The following is a 14,625-nucleotide window of genomic DNA, read 5'->3' on the forward strand; positions in this document are numbered from 1 at the left end:
AGTACTAGACACAAAATCATAGAGACAGAGTTAAATTAGACTAAAGGTTGTCTTGGAATCTCAGCAACCTCTATCAGACTAACGGCCTTAGTTGTATTCCAGGGTAAAACAGTACATTGGTGTGCTATTTTACCATGGGAAAATCTACCATGATTTTCCGTAACCTGTGGTTACATTTTGCATTTCTAAAGCTGAAAATATTTTGCATTACCAACCATAACCAAAACTAAGACAATAGGCCCCAAGTCTGGCATGCTCCCTTTTAAAGAGTTAGGCCATGCAGTTGTCCAATCCTCAGTCACTTTATAAAACCATGTACTGCCCCTCCCCAGTATCTACCACCTTATATTACTCTTAAATCAGGGTGAAGCCTGTCCCTCCCCCCAGGACTTACCAGGTCATCCCTAGGAAAAAGGGGCAGATGTAAAGCCCAGTCACTTCTGCTCCAACGGGTTCCCTTATTCAAAATATGGCCCTTTAGAACCCTAGAGGTAGTCTTGTGGTACCAGTACTAGGAGTCAGGCTGCCAAATAAGGGAACTACAAAATCTCCTTCACAATATGTTGGCCATATATATTATTTACTTTTAAAAAATGGTTGGTAATCAGTACACCACAAGACTGGAGGACTGTACATTTGTCCATTAGATTGTAAGCTCCTTGAGCAGGGACTGTCCTTCTGTGTTAAATTGTACAGCGCTGCGTAACCCTAGTAGCGCTTTAGAAATGTTAAATAGTAGTAGTATTTAAAAATCCCATGAGCTCAAAGAGATAGGGGGTAAGAGGTTCAAGGTTCAATTTTGTCCGACATACCGCCAAACATACATATAAGTGAATTACAAGAGAATAACAAAGCAATACAGAAATACATAAAACTAATGCTTCCCAAGACACTATGCAACAGGTATATAACACAAGAAAAGATCATAATAGCTAGAAGGAAAAGTTAGGGGGAGGGCAAAACAAAGGGAAGACAAGGTGCTAGACTCATTTCCCAACAAAGTGCTGCTGTATAGTATTCAGGATTGAACGCACATAAAGATTTTAATTGACCTTGCAGGAAGGCCTGAGAGAAAAAGTGGGTTTTGATTAAGGACTTAAATTTTATCAAGAGAATGTTCAGGTCTAATGTAAAATGGGAAGTGGTGTGGAGAGGAAGTGACGTCAACTTCCTGGATGGAGGCCTGATCTTAGGCTCCCATCTTCACTCCCTTAAAATAGCAAAAATCTCACTTCCTCAAGAAAAATAAAGTGCTCACTGTCTATATCAAGAATTAGTTAAAACACCTTGTAGGAAATCTAAACTTGATGGTTCTGATGAGGTAATGGAATGTTTATGTTTTAATGCTAGGTCAGTTTGTGGAAAGGCTCGTTATAAGAGATTTTACTGCAGATTCTTATCCAGGTTTAATTTTTATAAGAGACGTGAATTCCATTTTACAACTCATCTTATATTCTGTCTTTTTGTCCACCTGGTTTTAAGGCCATAAATTGTCCAAGACCAGTCAAGAGGGTGGGGAGGGTTGGTTATGTTGTATAGAGATTTTTTTGGATATTGACAATAAATTATGGTGATGAATATTTAGAAACTATGACTTGTCAATTTGCTTCTTGGTCTAAGTCGGATTCATTGACTTTGTAATCTATAGACCACCTAAATCTTGGCAAAAAACCAAAGTTGTTTGAGAAGATTTCTTACTGTTCTATGCATTTTTCTGATTTGATAATATTGGGTGATCTTAATTTACATTCAGATGATCATTCTGGTCCAAATGTGTTGCATTTTGTAATGTTTTTAGAACCTTTAAATTTAATTTTAGACTCTAGTTTGGCCACACATGAGAAAGACCACTAACACGGTCAGTATATTTTCTTCTTTCTTTTTATTAAAAACTTTTTAACATAAATTCAAATTCAGTTAGTGAAGATTTTGTTAAATTGCAGAGAAGCAAGGTTGAACCGTCTCTGTTTTGGAATTCAGTTTTGCCTATATTGAAGGAAGATTTTGAAAGGGTTTCTTCTGAAATGGTTAAAAAAAATTTTATTTAGACTATCAAAGAATCATGTTGTTTGGATGTCTGCCCTTCATATTTGTTGACTGAATTGCCACTAGATGTGCTAAATTGGCTGACTGAACTTGTTAATATAAATCTCCTACTAGGAAATTATCCTGAATCCCTAACTGGAATTGTGTTAATTTCTTTACCGAAATCTAGAAGTGCAGGTTTGTCAAAAGTTGAAAATTATCATCCTGTTGCAAGTATCCCATGGATGGCAAAACTACTGGAGTTCTCAGTTAATGAACTGCAGAATTTTTTAGAAACATTTGATATTTTGCATAAGATATAACATGGGTTTTGATCACGACATAGCACAGATATTTTTTGAGTCAGAGGAAACAGGCTCTGCATATCAGCTGCCTTAGATACCATAAATCAATCTATACTTTTGTTTAAACTATCTGAATTAGGTGTGTCAAGTAAAGTGCTAACCTGGTTTGAAATTTTTTTGAAGAATAGATTGTATAGAATAAAGGGACATAATGAGAGATCACTCAGTTGGAATCTGGGCTGTGGAATGCCTCAGGGCTCTCCCCTTTCTCCATCTTTGTTTAATGTCTATCTAAGTACCTGTATACAATATGTAAGCCGCATTGAGCCTGCCATGAGTGGGAAAGCGCAGGGTACAAACGTAACAAAAATAAAACAAAAATAAATAAATGAAATTATTTTTCTGAGGTAAGAATTACAGTGTAAACATATGTGGATGATATTTTTCTTCTCTGTCCTGTGTTAGAGATGTTGGACGGTACTTTGCATTCCATCAAACATTATCTGTTCTACAGATAATTGGGCAACTGGACATTTTTTTAAGATTAAATAAACAAAAGACCAAAATATTATGGTTTGGTGACAACAAAAAAGTTCCAGTTAGTTTTGTTTCTCTGGCTTCAGGTGAAATGTTCAAGGAATTTTCGAATGTCCTAGGAGTTATTTTAGATTCAAAACTTTCCTTTGAAAGGCAGATTAAAGATTTATTGCTTGTTTACAAGAGACAAAACTATCAGACGTGGAACACCTAAAATTAAAACAGCAGTGGGTAGGAGAATGTTACTTCTCGTCCTAGACAGGGCGCAGAGGGGGAGTGGCCATTCTTCTTAAGCATGGCCTCTCGTGTACATCACGTCTGGTAGAGAAGGACTCAGAGGGTACATATGTCTTAATTCATTTGAATTACATGGGTCAGGAGTGTTACATTTGTGCAATCTATGACCCCAATATCTATGATGCCAATTTCTTTCATTCCCTAGTTAAGATGGGCCTGAAATATGACACAGCACCACGTATAATGCTAGGAGACTTCAATCAAGTCTTAGTTTGGGTGAGGGAATGGGGGAAGTTTCTAATTTTCTGCTGTTGGTTCCTGTTTTACTACTGGGGATCAATTTTCAGAGCAAGTTAGGCATTTGCCAGTGTATTTTTTAAAGTTATATGTATAATATTGGGCCATTTAACTCACTAGATAGCCAGATATTATTGGCATAGAAAGGGGCCAGGTTAGGGGAGGCACAATATTCAGCCACTAAACAGATAAATTATTTGTTTAAATATTTGGTGGGAGTGTCCGGTACTACAGGTATTTTGGGGGGGGAAGTAACAGGTTTGCTAACTACAATGATGGGTAACATGGTCCCATGTGATCCTAAGTGGTGCTTGCTGGGTTGGGGCAATAGGAGGGGGAAGAGATGGCAATGCAGAATAAAATGAATGGGTTTGGCTGCGGCGAAAACCATTGTGGCCTTAAATTGGAAACAAACAAAGGGTCCTACGGGAAAGGATTGGGTGGAGAGGCTTAGGATAATAGCGGCTATGGAAAAGATGACGGACAGGCGTAGAGGGAGATATTGTCCCACTGCAGAAGAATGGATGCATTTGGAGATACTCTTTACTGGGAACATAGAGAACAGGGCTGGTTAAGCTACAGTTTTGAAGGGTGGGAAGGGTAGGGGGGGAGGGCAAGGTGGGGGGGAGGGGGTTGGAGGGGGGGGAAAACTTTTGTGGAATTTGATTGAATTTTGACTTGTTGGAAAGTTGTGGGAGTCAAGGGCTCCAGACTGTTGTTATATTGATTGATGTTTAATAAAAATTTATAAATCAAAAAAAAAAAATTATTTGTTTAATTTAGGCCTGCGAGATAGCAGGCCTAAATTAATCAGACAGTCACGAGTGGTGGTCACTGCATAGATATATATTCAGTAGCACTAAGTGAAAAAATATAAAGTTAAGCACAGGGAGTACACGGTAGGTTTTGTTGTGTTACGCTGGTGTTAAAGTACCTGGATGACCTGCTGGTTGACCAGTGCTGTGTGCACACAGCCAGGCACAGCCACTGTCTCCAGCACTACTGATCCATTACCGCTGCGAACCTGCCAATTCCAACCCCGCAGGCTGAGCACCATTGGTCCAGGAACAGCAAAGATCTCTATTCCACAGCATATGGACAGCAGAAAGGAGAACTCCAGCAGTGACATTCCAAGACCTGAAATACACATGATCATACAGGAATCTCAAAATGTGCATCATAAACACGGAGAAAGAAAGAAAATGTTTTTTTTAAAAAATATATATAAAAATCGAGGAGTAGCCTGGTGGCTCAGTGTAGTGGCAACTAGCAGAGGAAGTGGGTGCAATGCCTCAGTTTGGGGATGCCGCAAAGGTGGTTTCCACAGCCCCCTCAGGGGGGAGGTGTCGCTAACTATTGCCCAATGGCAACACCTTAGTGGCTAGATTGAAGACCCATGAATATAGGGTTCTAGCAGGAATACTGGTGGGTGGCCCCTGATCAAGAAATGTTGCAGTGATAATTGAGCTAGGGTGTATAGAGGAAAAATCCTTAACTTATTGTGGTTAAAGGGTCATGGCACCAGATCCCAGATCCTGTTCCAATTGAGCTGGAAGCCCAAAAGGAACAGAAGGGAACATGTCAGGCACAAAGGAAAAAAAAAAGAGAAAAATTTGATGCTTCATAACAGCAGATCTGAAACAGTCCTTAAAAAAGTTTACTCTAAATGCTAGTGTTATCATAAGAGACCTATGTATCCACTAATAAATGTTGGTATTGTCCTCGACACTGACTGAAAGTTGAGCTAATAAGGAGATCCATTACTATGGTAACTACAGTCACTGACTAAGCTTTGGGACAGTAAAATGTCTGCTACTGTTATGACCACTAGTGCTGACAGAGCTGAGAGAGTAAAGGTCTGTCATTCCAACAAATGCTGATTCTGTTGCCAAGAGCTGGGATGGCCAGATGTCTACCTTGCTACAGTGCAGGATTATTGTATAGTCAACGTAGATACATGCCCAAGCCCCAAACTTAAAGAGGAGGCCTGCAGACCTACCAAGTCTCCCATCTGAGAATACTCAAAATGTGTTTATTGGACTTTTAAAATTACTATACTGAGTCATTAACCTAGTGTAACAATTTCATAAAAAAAGAAAAAAAGAACAGGACAAATACACACAGACACCACAGCAGAGATTCCCAAACTGAGGGTCAGGACCCCAAATGGAGTCACAAATCCCACATTTGAGGTGACACCCTGGGTAGGCTTTCCATAGGTACACCCTTTATCTTGCAACTTGCCGGGGGGGGGGGGGGGGGGGAGAAAAATCACACAATTTTATTTGGCCACACTCCTAATGTAGTTATCCAAAAATTTCCAGCTAAATCCAAAAATTCCCAGCTAAACAATCTTACAATCTTTCCAATCATATTTTCATACTTACAGTAAAAACAAACAGTATTCCAGCAGATATGCATATCAACTGGAACTGAATTTTTCCAGTGGGCTACTAAAATCTTGACCACCACTGCCACGAAGAAATCTACTGGACTGAGCTTAGCACTCAAAGCAAGTGATTTCCACAGGTCTATCTTAATTGTGAACTCCTCTTTAATGTGGAAAATTTTATCCACTCTCCCCCGGATTCTATATAGTGCACCTAGTGTTGTGTGCCGAAATGCAAGCATATGCCATAACAATGTACGTAACTTATTTGGCTTAACAAGCTATCAACGTTGATAACAGCAATAAGGGGCACTAATTGGCAATAATTAGAATTTACGCATACAACTTGCTAAGCGTTCGTACTGCACCTAAATTCTAATTTAAACAGTTTTAAAAAGACCTGGTTATAGGCGGGGAAATGGGTGTTTCATAGGTTTTTCCAACATTTACGTGCACTGTTATAGAATATGGCCCAGTGCAAGGAACTGCGCCATGTTTACGTTGGTGTAAATGGATGCGCCTACTTTTAGGCCTGTAATATCAACTAAGAGTATTCTATATACTGCGCCTAAATCTAAGTGCCACTTATAGAATACGCTTAAGCAGAAATGTTTAGCCTTATATAGAATCCTGCCCTCTATGTCTGACACCAATCCAATATATTTTAAAATTAGGGCAGTAATAAAACAGATGTATAAAGGAACCTTTACCACCCTTACAGGACCAACAAATATTACTGGCTTGAGCATAACATCTTGTAGCTTTAGCAGGAGTCCATAAAAACAGGATGTGCCACAAAGAAACAAGACTGTGTTAAAGACGAAGATAGTGAAACCTTATGATTGGATAGCCAAAATTTCTCCCATTGTTTTTGGGGGGGAGAGGGGAGGTTCCACCAGCATTGTATTCCTATACCTTTTCAGTTTCCAAACAAGGTTTCAAAGTTTGTCGTCAGAATAGCCGGTAAAATTTGGAGATTGCTTTAGGCAGGAGGGAAATTTTCATAGATAATAACTTGATAAACGCTTAGCATAATTAACTGAGTGCTAAAGTTGGAGCCATATTGGTGACCTGATAAGCCAAACTCCAGTTGCAGGGTTTTAAAGTCTTGAGGTAACCACTTTCAAAGCACTGATGTGATCGACAGACGTATTTCTCCAGCCAGATCATCCAGTTAACAACTTTCTTGTTGATCAGAATAATAGGGTGGAGCCAGTGCCAAACAACAACCACATTCAAGGAGTCTAGAAATTCCCACAGAACCCTCCAATCCTGTCTACTATAGTGAATCCTCCCCACTGAGTGTCTATAGTGGGTGTGCATGTCAAATTAAAATCCCCCCCCCCCCCCCCCCCAAGAACCAAGGACCTCTCCTTCATGCTCAAAATCTGAGGAAGGCAATACCAAAGGAACATCCCCCGTGCCTCATTAAGCACATAGAGATTAACAAAAGTATATTCCCACCCTACCCCCAATGCTCCCAATTACCAATAAAACCGCCTCTGAAGGTCCCACTTAACCCTCTGAATCTCTATTCATACTCCTTAGTGGAGCCAACTCTGAGGCCCACAAGGCCAGCAGGTACCTTGGGTCCCTAACATACTTCTCATGGACCTGCAGCAAGTGAGTCTCCTGGAGAAAACTGTGGCCTGTACCCCAGGCAGCTCCTTAAACAAAGCCTTCTGCTTATATAGGGAATTCAGACTCCGCACATTATATGTCACTACCTTAAGATCCGCATTCTCCATCGCGAACCCCCAGTCCCAAGCCCATCCTCACTCCCCTGCCTCCCCCATCCATCCCCTCCCCCACTCCCTCCACCCCACTGTGGGATGCATCACAGGTTCCCACTAAACAGCAAGAAAGATCCCATTAAGGATAGCCAGTAACACATTCCCATCCCACACATCCAAACGGATTCCCAGCACACACACAACTGCCCCACCAGCTCTCATCACTTAGCATGCCCCACTCCCAACCTTACAGAGCTAAAGCCTTAGGCCCTCCCAGACTCAAACCCCATCCACCCCAAAACCAGACATACAGAGCCAGGGCCCTTGAAAATCACCAGCTACAACTGTCCCAACTCTCCAGCATAACGTAAGATGAGCTCCTCTGTCCCAAGCAGCCAAGAAGTGTCCAAAGATATGCAAGCACACAGGTCCGTCAGTCCTCATATAGCCGAGTGAAGGTCCTGCTCCATGGCCTCTGCCCTCCACCTTCTGCCATCAAAATCACTCAAGTCACCGATGAAAATCTCAGCTATCCTCACTTGCAGGAAACTCCACACCTTCCCGACAGAGCAGGTCTCTGGCCTCCTCCAGCCCCGTCGCTTTCTTATGAATCCCATTAAAGGTAATCAGCATACCAAAAGGAAAAGGGCAGCAGTATTTGATGTTCGTGATCTTTTTGAAGGCTCTGAGCTTCTGCAGAGTCACACAGGCCAGGTCATTAAACAGATCAATCCAGGTCCCTTTCCACTGCAGCGGGGCAATGGTACATGCCTTCTGCAAAAGTTGCTCCTTTAGGACAAAGCTCTGAAAGCAAACTGTAATATCCTGTGGCCTGTCCTGAGATCGAGGCCCCAGGGCTCTATGTGCTCTATCAATGCAGGGGTCGATCATGTCCTCCTGGAGCAACCACTGGGCTAACCTGTAACTACATCCACCGCATTAGCATTGTCCGTCGTCTCCAGCATTCCTCGCACCTACAAATTATTGTGGTGGGTGCAATTTTCAATGTCCTTTAACTCCTACAGCTCCATGCGGACGTCATCCAATCCCATTTTGAGCGCTTCCCACCATCTCCTCCACCGTATCTATCAGAGACTCCACTCTGTCGATTCAGGGCCCATCTGAACCAGGTCAGCCTTGAGGTCCTGCAGCACCTCCCAGAGGCAAACTCTGATTTCATAAGAACATAAGAGTAGCCATACTGAGTCAGACCAATGGTTCATCTAGCCCAGTATCCTGTTTTCCAAACAGTAGCCAAGCCAGGTCACAAGTACCTAGCAGAAACTCAAATCATGGCAACACCCCATACTACATACTCCATGCTTCCCATGTCTGTCTCTTGACCCTACCTGTCCCTCCAACTACCGCCCCATTTCCCTCTTACCCTTCCTCTCCAAGATACTTGAATGCACCGTTCACAGTCGTTGCCTTGATTTTCTCTCCTCTCATGCCATCCTCGATCCGCTTCAATCCGGCTTTCCCTACACTCGACAGAAACGGCACTATCTAAAGTCTGCAATGACCTGTTCCTTGCCAAATCCAAAGGTCACTATTCCATCCTCATCCTCCTCGACCTATCCGCCGCTTTTGACACTGTCAATCACAATTTACTTCTTGCCACACTGTCCTCACTTGGGTTCCAGGGCTCTGTCCTCTCCTGGTTCTCCTCTTATCTCTCCCACTGTACCTTCAAAGTACATTCTCATGGCTCTTCCTCCACCCCGATCCCGCTCTCTGTTGGAGTTCCTCAGGGGTCTGTCCTTGGACCCCTTCTTTTTTCAATCTACACCTCTACCCTGGGCTCCCTGATCTCATCTCATGGCTTCCAATATCATCTTTATGCCGATGACACCCAGCTTTATCTCTCCACACCAGACATCACTGCAGAAACCCAGGCCAAAGTATCGGCCTGCTTATCCGACATTGCTGCCTGGATGTCCAACCGCCACCTGAAACTGAACATGGCCAAGACCGAGCTTATTGTCTTCCCACCCAAACCCACTTCTCCTCTCCCTCCACGCTATATCTCAATTGATAACACCCTCATCGCCCCCGTCTCATCTGCCCGCAATCTCTGAGTCATCTTCGACTCCTCCCTCTCCTTCTCTGCGCATATCCAGCAGATAGCCAAGACCTGTCGATTCTTCCTCTATAACATTAGCAAAATTCGCCCTTTCCTCTCTGAGCACACCACCCGAACTCTCATCCACTCTCTCATTACCTCTCGCCTTGACTACTGCAACCTACTCCTCACTGGCCTCCCACTTTGCCATCTATCCCCCCTTCAGTCCATTCAGAACTCTGCTGCACGTCTTATCTTCCACCTAGACCGATATACTCATATCACCCCTCTCTCAAATCACTTCACTGGCTTCCGATCAGGTACCGCATACAATTCAAGCTTCTCTTACTAACCTACAAATGCACCCAATCTGCAGCCCCTCACCTTTATCCACATGTTTATTCATGCCTGCAAAGAAATGATGCAAACTGGTGAAGCAAGACTTCCCTTGCCTGACTCTGTCCCATTAAACCATGTTTGTCTATGTGTTTTCTAAATGTATTCTTTATAATAGTTTCCACTATTTTGCCCAGCACAGATGTCAGGCTTACCAGTCTGTAATTTCCCGGATCACCCCTAGAACCCTTTTAAAAAATCGAGGTCACATTGGTCACCCTCCAATCTTTTTCATGTGGAATGTGTATTTTATTACACTCAATTCCCTCTTTAACATATAACACAACCCCCCCTCCAATTTGATCCTCTCTATCATTGTGATACAATTTGTACCCTGTTAACACAGTGTCCCATTGATTGTACTCTTTCCACCAAGTCTCTGAGATGCCTATTATATCTACCTCATCATTTAGTGCTATATACGCTAACTCTCCCATCTTATTTTTTTAGGCTTCTAGCATTGGTATATAGGCACTTCAAAATGTGATTTTTTTCCTTTGATCTACAAGCTGCTTAGAAGTTGAAGGGAATCCTTTATCCTGCTCTCTCATTAAGCATACCTGGCTTACTTTCAGTATTGTTGAAACCTATCTACTAGCATCCCTAAACGTCCTGTTTCAATAGTATCCTTCAAGGATACTCCACACTGAATCATGTGCTCCAGGGTGACTGTCGGCTTCTACCCACCCCACCCCCATTCTTTTTAAAAGTTAGCGCCAGCAGCCTGGTTCCATCCCAGTTAGGGTGGAGCCCATCCTTTCAAAACAGTCTCCCCCTTTCCCAGAATGTCGCTCAGTTCCTAACAAATCTAAATCCCTCATCCCTGCATCATCGTCTAAACCACGCATTAAGATTTCGGAGCTCTGCCTGCCTTTTGGGTCCTGAGCGTTGAACGGGGACCATCTCTGAAAATGCTACCCTGGAGGATCTGGACTTCACCTTTCTACCCAAAGAGGCTAAATTTGGCTTCCAGAACCTCCCTCCCATATTTTCCTATGTCATTGTTACACACATGCACCAAGACAGCTGGCTCCTCCCCAGCATTAAGATCCTGTCTAGGTGACACGTGAGGTCCTCCACTACTACTACTACTTATTTCTACAGCGCTACTAGTCGTATGCAGCGCTGTACAATGGACATGAAGAGACAGTCCCTGCTCGACAGGCAGGCAAGTGACCAGGCAATTCTCATGTCCACCAGCCACCCAGCTATCTACATGCCTAATGATCAAATCACCAACTACAACAGCTGTCCTAACCCTTCCCACCTGGGCAGAAATTCTTGGAGACATATCCCCTATGTGAGAGGATAGTGCATCCCCTCAAGGGTAAGTCCTGGCTACAGGAGTACTTCCTACTTCACTAGGGTAATGCTCTCCTTCTAGGAGACCTCCCTCCTCCAAGGCAGCACAGGAGCTGCCAGACTGGAGGTGGGACATCTCTACAACATCCTTGTAGGTCTCATCTATGTACCTCTCTGTCTCCCTCAGCTCCTCCATGTCTACTACTCTAGCCTCAAGAGAACATAAGTATTTCAGGTTGGAGAGAAATTTAAAGTCAAGCCACTCACATGCAGTTAAAGGGTGTCTATATGAGTTAAGGGGAAAAAAGTCTATTCCTGGCTGGTTAAATAGTTTTTAATATTGGGGGGTGAGTATATGTCCATTTTACCTCTCCCTGAATAGCCATTTCTATAGCTGATACTGCTCTTCTCCAGAAGTCAGCAGTTCCCACACATTCCAGAAAGGAATATTTGCCGATCCCCTTTTGTTAACATTTTAGCCTCCCACAATCTCATCCACACCCCTTTTTCTCTCGTAATATAAGCCCTGGGCATTATCTTGTACTGCATTACTTGCAATCCAGCATCTTCTAGTTATTTGTGTCATTTTCTCAATTCTCCTTCCTAATTTTATCACTTATCTCCTCCCCCTCCCTTATCCAGAATTCTGCCAGCAGGCCCAAATATCTCTCAGATTCTCACTTCTAACTTTGTCCCACTTGACCAGACTATTAAACATTGCAGTTGTTTTCTCAATAACCCTATCTAAAATAATTTGCTGCAATTCTCTAGCATTCTGAAGCCTAAATGACCACAGTAATGCACACTTGCAAGTCTCACAGCATATGGATTTTGGGGATACTCCACTCCTTAACTTGCTCAAAAGTTGAGAGGTTGCCTCTATTTAAGCCCAACATTTGTCCCATAGTTGTTTAACCTCAATTGCCATTTTTTAAAACTGAGTAGCACCCAACCCAGGAACAAAGTCAGGATTTCCCACCATCTGTTAGAAACTAGACATCCCCTGGGCACCACAAACTCTGAGCCTTCAACATCCTAAATGAGTATAGCAGTTATAACTGTCCTAAAGGAGCTACTACAACTTCCTAACATACAATAGTCAGACGCCACTACAGTACGAAGGATAGTTCTATGTCAGAAGGAAATTATATTTGGACTTTTGTTCTATTGGACTAATATTGAAGATTGTGCTTGACCCCTGATGAAGGTTTGTGCCGAAACTTGGCCAAGTCGGGTCACTCTGGGTCATTCTTCAATAAAAGTCTGTATTATGAACCTTTGGCTGTTTCCTTCACTCCTGGACACCCTCTGCAAGGGACACACCAATTACCAGCAGACCTTATATTTTCCTGTATACACTTCGTACAGCCTCCTAATCAATACCACAACATTGTACAATGTAAGTCTCCACTGAACAAAGCACCTCACCAATAAATAATGCAATGCTATGAGACTCTGAGGGGCATACGCGAACGCCCATTTCCATGGGCGTCTATGTCCGAGAACGAGTACGTGAAGGGGTGGGACAGACTGTATTTTTGAAAAAAATGGGTGCCCATCTTTTTTTTCAATAATACGGTTTGTGCCGGGCAAATGCATTGGATGTGTGCGGATTTGAGCTGGGTGGTTTCATTTTTCAACGATAATGGAAACCGAAGGTGCCCAGCTCAAAAACGAACAAATCCAAGGCATTGGGTCTTAGGAGGGGCCAGGATTCGTAGTGCACTGGTCCCCCTCCAATGCCTGGACACCAACCGGGCACCCTAGGGGGCACTTGTAACAATTTAAAATAAAAAGTAAAATACCTCCCAAGTCCATAGCTCCCTTCCTTTGGGTGCTCAGCCCCTCAAATCCTCCCCCAAAACCCACTCCCCACACTCTACACCATTACCATAGCCCTTATGGCTGAAGGGGGGGCACCTAAATGTGGGTTTTGGGGGCGGTTTGGAGGGCTCCCATTTACCACCACAACCACAAGTGTAACAGGTAGGGGGGTGGGCCTGGGTCCACCTTCCTGAAGTCCACTGCACCCACTAACAACTGCTCCAGGGACCTGCATACTGCTGTGATGGAGCTGGGTATGACATTTCGGGCTGGCATACAGGCTGGAAAAAATGTTTTCCTCCCCTCTCCCCGTCAGGTCTCAGGACCCCCTCCCCTGTGGTGTGAGGACCCCCTTCACCCCCTCTCTGTGGTCTTAGGGACCCCCTCCCCCCCCTCTCTGTAGTGTTAGGGACCCCCCTCTGTGGTCTTAAGGACCCCCCTCTCCATATTGTACATAATTAACTTTGTATGAACTTGGTTGTTAATAGTGTGTTGAACTGGGCAATGCTGGCACATTTAGACTGACTGTGGACAGTAATGAAGGCAGCCCCTACCTCAGTATTCAATATATATCTGTGAAATAGTAATTAAAAAAATAAAAGCAAGACCATTTTTATAATAATCACTGCATTCCAGAAAACAAATGGAGCAAGTTCCCAAATGCTATCTTTTCCTTTTGATGTAGGCACAGGAAAAAAACGATGTTAAATTCTCCAGTTTGAACCTAATTAATGTTTTCTTTTTAATAGTACTTATAAATAGTAAGTCTGCTTGTTAAGTACCTGATTCTCATAACATGATTTCTGTTTTGGTGGCCCTTCACTAACTGAAAACAACTGTGGCACGAATACAGGGAGTCCCTATAGCCAACACTTCCTATGCTGCACATATAAGAAATAAATATGCCACCAATAATAAAGAACGACAACTTGTATTCAGCAGCTCACAGTCTTGCTTGACTTACCTAAGTGGCTTCAACTGTTGACGTCATCCCGCCTTCTGCTTGCTTCAATGTATGAAGGAGGTTTAATAGACAGGAGTGGAAGTGAGCCTATCTAGTCCACTGTAAGCAAGGAAGCCAATTTGGTTAATCTTTGTTTCCACTCCCCCACATCGTCGTCATTGCAATACACTCAAAACAAAGCAAGCAAACCTAAGAGCTGCTGCAAGGAGGAAGCCAATTTGGGTAATCTCTGTTTCCACTCCTCCGCGCAGCCGTTATCCTGTACACTCAAAACAAAGCAAGCACTACTACTACTACTTAACATTTCTAAAGCGCTACCATCAGGGTCACGCAGCACTGTACAATCTAACAAGGAAGGACAGTCCCTTCTCAAAGGAGCTTACAATCTAAAGGACAAAGTATGCAGTCAATCAAATTGGGGCAGTCTAGGTTTTCTGAATAGAGGTAAATGGTTATGTGCCGAAAGCTACATTGAAGAGGTGGGCTTTGAGCAAGGATTTGAAGATGGGCAGGGAGGGGCCTTGGCGTATGGGCTCAGGAAGTTTATTCCAAGC

General features: G+C 43.2%; 1 protein-coding gene across 1 annotated transcript in view; it reads right to left on the reverse strand.

Moving 5' to 3' along the window:
- The window catches only part of MANBA (mannosidase beta), a 157,674-nt gene extending 143,570 nt beyond the window's left edge, over positions 1-14,104 (reverse strand). Inside the window, exons 1-2 of the mRNA XM_030190756.1 lie at positions 14,072-14,104; positions 4,336-4,538 (exon numbers count right to left, since the gene is read on the reverse strand). Coding sequence (XP_030046616.1) covers positions 4,336-4,530 — 195 coding nt within the window. The 5' untranslated portion in view covers positions 4,531-4,538; positions 14,072-14,104. The remainder of the gene's footprint in view (positions 1-4,335; positions 4,539-14,071) is intronic.
- Between the last annotated feature and the right edge of the window lie 521 nt (positions 14,105-14,625).

This window comes from Microcaecilia unicolor, chromosome 2 (genome assembly GCF_901765095.1).
Source record: "Microcaecilia unicolor chromosome 2, aMicUni1.1, whole genome shotgun sequence".
NCBI classification, from domain to species: domain Eukaryota; kingdom Metazoa; phylum Chordata; class Amphibia; order Gymnophiona; family Siphonopidae; genus Microcaecilia; species Microcaecilia unicolor.